The sequence below is a fragment of the Physeter macrocephalus genome, chromosome 16, assembly GCF_002837175.3.
Source record: "Physeter macrocephalus isolate SW-GA chromosome 16, ASM283717v5, whole genome shotgun sequence".
Taxonomy (NCBI): Eukaryota; Metazoa; Chordata; class Mammalia; order Artiodactyla; family Physeteridae; genus Physeter; species Physeter macrocephalus.
The window spans coordinates 66093946-66100965 of NC_041229.1; the positions used below are offsets into that span (position 1 = coordinate 66093946).

Genomic DNA, 7020 nt, shown 5'->3' on the forward strand with positions numbered 1-7020 from the left:
GCCGCGGAGCGGCTGGGCCCGTGAGCCATGGCCGCTGGGCCTGCGCGTCCGGAGCCTGTGCTCTGCAACGGGAGAGGGCACGGCAGAGGAAGGCCCGCATACCACAAAAAAAAAAAAAAAATCTAACACTCTGATGTTTCCTTTTCTCCCAAAACAGTGATTTTCAACTCTTTCTTTAAAAAGAAAGCATAGCCCTTTTAAAAATGAAATATTTTACGGAATTCCAAACATAAGACAGATGAAACAGGAACAACATTGGTTGCATGGAGGGGAGAGAATGGGTACCGGCGGGGTCCAAGAGACCTCACTTGACCCTTTTATTTCTTTTTTTCTTTTTTAATTTATTTATTTTATTTATTTATTTTTGGCTGCGTTGGGTCTTCATTGCTGTGCACGGGCTTTGTTGTGGTGCACGGGCTTCTCACTGTGGTGGCTTCTCTTGCTGCGGAGCACAGGCTCTAGGTGCACAGGCTTCAGTACTTGTGGCACGCGGGCTCAGTAGTTGTGGCTCGTGGGCTCTAGAGTGCAGGCTCAGTAGTTGTGGCGCACAGACTTAGTTGCTCCGCACAGACTTAGTTGCTCCGCGGCATGTGGGATCTTCCCAGACCAGGGCTCGAACCTGTGTCCCCTGCATTGGCAGGTTGATTCTTAACCACTGCGCTATCAGGGAAGCCCAACCCTTTTATTTCTTAAGTCCCAGAACAAACCTTCCAGAAGCTTGGGGCTCCTGGGGACAGAGTTTGAAAATCACTACCCTAAGGCATATGTGTAAAGCAAAAATTATGTATATAAAATAGAACACAGGCATAATATATATTTCATTAATTAATTAATGATATCTGGAAATAAAACATGTATATAAAATACACAAATCGCTAACACTGATATCCCAAGAGGAAAAACTGGCAAAGGACACCAATACAAGGTTAAAACAAATATAGAGCTGGGGGGAAGATACTAAGTTCTACAGTAATCAAAGGAGTACAAAGCAAAAGAATAGAACATTTGACAGTGGTTACATCTGCCCAGAAAAAGGTGAAGGACAGCACCCAATGCTGGCCAGCCTCTGTGAAACAGGTACAATAATACACTGCTATTGGCTGTATAGAAAGACTTTCCTTTTGAAAAACAATCTTTCACAAAAATGTTCATATTCTTTGAATCAGTAGTAATCCCACTTCTGGAAATACATCATTAAAATCTTTCAGAAGAAGAACACGGTGAAGTGAAGATGTTTATTTCTGCGTTAATTATAACAGAAAAGCAAATGTTCAGTAACAGGCAAGTGGTTAAATCGATAATGGTATATTGACTGTGGTATATTATGCAGTCGCTAAAAATACAGTAAAATTTCTCTTTAAAAATCCTCCACTTAATCGCCTCTCCAGATGAAGCATGCTTTCATTCTCTCCACGAAAAACAAAAAACCAGGATGCCTTTTTCCCTCTGTGTAAGCTTCTCTCTCCCACCCCATTCACATCTCCTGCTAACACCTGAGTAATACTCCTACCAAGAGTCCACCGGGTTTGTTTCCAAATGTGTTTAGACTCTTGGTACTTGTCATTGTAACAGCATAATTTAATTACGTATTATATAAACCAATGGAATATCATTGCTAAAAAGATGAGAGTTGTTTCTAAGGAAATTAATTTAAAGCCTTGGAAAGACTTATAAAGTTAGTCACATAAATAGCAGTCAAATTACTCGTGAACAAAATCACTGCAAAAGACCAGACAAAAGTCATACAAATTTAGGCTACTACACTGCTTCATAAGCATCTTCAAGTTCTCAGTGAATGTTAAAGAAAACAGAACTAGAAATCAGACTTTGTAAACAGCACCTTATGGGAGTGGTTCTTTCAAGGAAGATGATCAGAAAAGCAATGGGCAGACCCAGCCCAAAGACAAAGCCTTGGCCTTACAGCAAAAGGCTGACAAATAAATGCACATTTTGAATAATATTAAAACAAAATATTTAATGCATGTATGTAATATTTTGTTTTATTCTCCTCTTTAACCAGTTTCTCAATAAACTGACTTAAACCCCAACTGTGCTGAATAAGAGGGATTCTACCGTCCTTTAAAAACGAGTTCACTACAACAGGGACCAGGAGTGTCTTCATTCACCACTGTATCCAATTTCACCTCCCCAGTGTGTTGCCTGGCACATACTAGGTCTCCAATAAATAAGGACTAAATCGATAAACTATGTAGCAAATATGGAAAAACTGCTTCTAACAAAAAGCAAACTGAGGAAAGCAGAATATTAAATTACATGTAAACCACGACTACACCTTCATTTTTAAATACGGAGGCAGATGGACAAAACTAGAAGGCAATGCTCAAAATACAAAACAGTTGTTTTAGGTTAGAACGAATTAGAGGCAATTTTATACATTTTAAAATATTTTCTTCAATACTGGCACATTCTTTTACAGATTCAAAAAGATACTCATCATAAAAAAAAGAGAAGCTGTTTTGGTTTCTATTGGACTTCCACAATAAGAAGTGAATCCACATTTCCATTTCCTAAGTTCTCCAACACTTCAGCCTCCTTCAGCACTTTCTACCTAACCCACTGCAACCACCTCCAGCAATCCCATCTTTCTCCGCCTAAGACCTAACGTGTACTAACACTTATTTTGTGTTTCCAATCTATCAGGATGCTATTTTTAAAATCTGGAGTTATCCACCCTCCCATTTACCATCTATCTGGTTAAAAAAAAATTATCAAAACTGCAATTTACATTCCCAAGAGATTCCCAAACACCATCTAATTAAATCATTCAATCAGAAAACAAATTAAAATGAAATACCACTGCAACCTCCAAGAGGAAAATAAACTTTTCAGTCATGACTGGCATGTAGCTCTAGGGTGACGCTCCAAAACCTCTTCTAATTGCAAGTCCTATGGAACATCCAGCAGAACATTTTGTGACATTTGCAGCTTCCGAGACAACTGTCCTTCCGAAGCAAAGAGGAGCCTGTGCAAGGCTCCAAAGCAAAACATAGTCGTTTGAGAATGGAAATGCTTTTATTATTGACTAACCAGTGCACTGGGGACCCTCACTGTGTACCCATTCATTCATCCACTCGTCCATCCAACACGTACTCTCTGAGGAATGTGCCAGGAACTGTCCTGGGTGTTCCACGAACACTTTTTAAGTGAATGTAACCTCTGCCTTTTGGCATGAAAAAAAAACAAAACCCAGAGATTCCTGAATTTAACTATGGAAGAGTCTCCAAGTGGAAAGGCTATGACTCCATCATCCCTCAGCCACCCTCTGAAGTCTCTAAGTCTGACACCCACTCCCACCGTCAAGTGACTCCAGGAGAGCACTGCTGCCCCTGTGACCCTCTGGCCCTCTTAAGAGACAGTATAGTATGTGGTTAAGAACACAGATCCTGAAGCGACATTAGCTGGGTTTAAATCCCTGCACCTTAGGCAAATCATATAACCTCTCCGTCTGTAAAATGGAGCTAATATACCTACCTCATAGGGTGAGGAGGATTAAATAAGTCAGTATACGTAAAGCACTTAAAATAATGCTTGGCACATAGCAGCTGCTATATAATTTTTAGCTACTATTATTATTATCCCTATTCCCCCTCAGCTTAGCAGAGTAAACGGGATGGCTCAAAATGCTCTACTAACTAGAGGAAACTTGATAGTGGAATACATACAATCAGCCCGTATCATCAAGGACAAGCCTTTGATCTTTTCCTTTCCCACCCTCTGCCTTCAGAGAGCTGCACTTGGCCAGTCCCAAACATAGTAGGCCCCTTACTTAAGGAGGTAAATCCCTAAATTTAACTTCCCCAAATACTAGCTCAGGGATGGCTCCAGCACCACTGGGGGAGCTGTCACTAGCCATGGCTACGCCATCATGGCACAACCAGCCAAGCACCCTCTGCCCTCCCCCTGCTTCATGGCTAGTCTTTCCCAAATCACTGACCCTTCCCCAAGCCGCTAGGGGTTGTGGCTTCTGCCTTTCCGCCTGAGACTCTGGTCATTTCTGAATATCTACGAGACTCATAACACAGTCATTGCACATACACAAGAGAACTGGAGCAACATATGTTTTAAAAATCCTGCTCCCTCTTATTTCCCGTCTCTCTCAATTTTTTCAGGTATATATTTGAAAGTTCTGAACAAGGCATAGCTAGAAGATTTCTTGGGAGCAAAAGCACAAAGCCTCCTTTCAACTTCCACATTGCACTCATTTTCATGTACAGCCTTATAAATCATGTGACATGGTCCACATTCTACATGATAGGGGTGCACTTGGGGATGAGCTCAGGGGTTAATAATGTCTCCTCACTGCTTCCCAAAGTAGTACCTTGCTCACCTCCTCCCTGACCCGATCAGAAAGCACAAGAGAACCATTTTCCAGGAACATAAACACACACACACACACACAGAATCTGTGAATGAAAATCCCTTAAAATCTGCGGGCAAACTGGAAATGTCAAAGTAAGGTATGGCCTGTGTCTCCCTGGGAACATTCTGAATCACCCTGGAGCAAACACTGTACTTCTATTGCTAATTGTCAGTCTGGACCCATGGGATGGAAAAGGACAAGAAACACAGCAACAGGCACCATCAGATGGACAAATTGGTCTGCCACGCAAGCCCAGTGGCAGGCTGAGAGGCAGAGTCAGGTATGAAGGAGAGAGCTGTGAACGCTGTCCTTTACTGGGGAAGTGTCAGAACCATGAACTTGTTTTGAAGTCATCAGTCAGTCAGGAAGCACCATGGATATGTATACCTCTCCTGCACTCACCTGAACCTCCCCCTGGGAAGGAACTATTCTGTACACGTGGGGAAACAAACCAAATGTAGAGACAGCAGCTGTCCCCACGACGGCAGGGGCAGCAGATGCAAGGGTTGGATCCTGACACCCATGTGTAAACAAAAGAGAGTGCTCCTGGGGGAGAAATATTCAACCAGATAACGGTGCCAAGGTCTGCCAGGTGCTGAAACCAGAGCCTAGCAGGCCTGCCAGGTTTACAGGTGAACTAGGCTCAGCTGGCCCTGCCCTGCCCTTAAAAAGCTTACATGCCTGGTAGAAAACAGGTGGAGCAGAGGCGAAGAAACGAAAAATGTGAACGTGAGACACGGGCATGTGTGTGCACACACGGCCGGCAGCGCCCAGAGCTCTCTATCCGATGCCTCTGACAGCTCATCGGACAGGGTCGCCTGGGAAGAGCGTTCCGTACCCCATCCTCCCCTTGGTCCCAGCCCTGGCCTCGAGCGCAGTCACCCGGCTCAGCCTTAGGCTCCAGATCTACCCCGCGCGGGTCTGTCTGCTCTGCCCCAGCCGCTCCCTGGGCCTGGAAGTGGAGCTACCGGAGGGAATGGCCTTCACGGCAGCCCGGGGCGGGTTCTCGCGGTCCTGGCCGGAGGCACCACCGCAGTGGACAGAGCTCCAAGCTCCCATGCTTTTTCCCCGCGCCAACACCCGCTCCTAGAGAGGGTCTTGGACCCGCGGGGAGTGATGGGAGTGGGGACCGCTAAGGTTCAGACAGCACTCCTAGCCACAGAGCCCCCTGCACTTCCAACAGCCTACAGGCCGCTCACGGCGTGGCTGGAGCTGCGCAGTCTTCCTAGCTCCGGCTCGTCCCGCAGCCTGTGGGTCCTAAATGGCAACAGCTGGGGCCGCTCGGGCATCTCGCCGTAGGCCCTACAGCGGCCAGATGAGCTGGATTGCCCGCACGCTCTCGCTTGTACACCCACCAACATTCACACGTACGCACACCTTGAACTGGACCTGTGTGCAACCCCTCGAGCAACCAGCCGGTAGCCACACGCACACTGGGACTCGTGCGCAGCGCGCCACCACGCCGCCAGCGAGCTGTACACACCCGCTCGTGGAGCCCCGCGCACACACGTGTGCCCTGGAGAAGCGCGCAGGGCCGCAGACACTGAGGGTTCCGCTCTCAGGCAAGAGGGTACACGCAGCCCCCCACGCGTCTGCGGACTCAGAGCCCCGCAGTCGCTCGAGAGATGCCTACCAGCCCCAGCGCACCCCGCACCGCTCTGGGCACTCCCTGGCCCCGCGGGCGGCCCAAGTTTCCCGGGGCGTCCGTACCTTGGATATGCTGCTTGATGACATTCTCCAGGTGGTCCAGCCGTTCAATAATCTTCAAGGTGTCCCCTTTGTCTTCCTCAAGCTTCTTGTCGGGTGCCGGCTCCTGTCCCCGCACATACACGCTGGCGATGTAGTTGGTGACCCAGCCCACGTAGAGCAGACAAATGATGTTGGTCATGCCGCTCAGGATCACGCAAGTGGACACCAAAGTTTTGGTCTTCCTGGTGCACACCATTCTGGGCTCCCTCCTCCATATAGAGCTCCCGGGGGCCCCTCCTCTTTGCGCACCCCGGACTCCCCTGTGCTGTGCTCACACCCCCTAGCACGCCTCCGGCCGCCGGGCGCCCAAGCACCTGAGTCCCGACGTTCTCCAAAGCCCGGACCGCGGGCGGTGGAGCCGCGGTGCCCAAGTTTGGAGCTCCCGCCGCTGGTCGCCCGGAGAGAGAGCTTGACAAAGGAAATGAGGTGGATTTTTTCTTCCAAATTAAAAATCTCCGAGCCCTTCTCGGAGCAGTCACGGGTGGTCTGCAGCCGCGCGCCCTGATACGCACGTCTGGGAAACTTTGCCACAGCCTGGGTCCGCGGCCGCGCCGCTTCCCATCGCCGGGCGCCGACTGCCTTGGCGGTCCGACCGGCCCGCGCTGCTAGAAGGACGGCGGCGGCGGCAGCGGCGGCAGGGAGAGCCGCGGCCACAGCGGCCCGGCCCCCTCCGAGCGACAAGCGCCGCCACCAATCGCGCTCCGGCTCGGGAGAGGGGCCGGGGCTGGGCGGTTGCGGACCAACTGGGAGGGCGCGGGGGGCGGAGTCCGGCCCCCCGGCCCCACCTGCTGGCCGCCCTTGGCCCCCGCCCTCCACGGACGCTCCGGAGTCTCCGCCCGCGCCCGCGCCCGCGCCCGCGCCGGCTGCCCCAGACCCGAGGCTCCCGGAGA

General features: G+C 49.3%; 1 protein-coding gene across 1 annotated transcript in view; it reads right to left on the bottom strand.

The window, feature by feature from the left end:
* GALNT18 (polypeptide N-acetylgalactosaminyltransferase 18) overlaps window positions 1-6748 on the bottom strand; it is a 346196-nt gene extending 339448 nt beyond the window's left edge. Inside the window, exon 1 of the mRNA XM_028500904.2 lies at window positions 6092-6748. Coding sequence (XP_028356705.1) covers window positions 6092-6326 — 235 coding nt within the window. The 5' untranslated portion in view covers window positions 6327-6748. The remainder of the gene's footprint in view (window positions 1-6091) is intronic.
* Window positions 6749-7020: the final 272 nt, after the last annotated feature.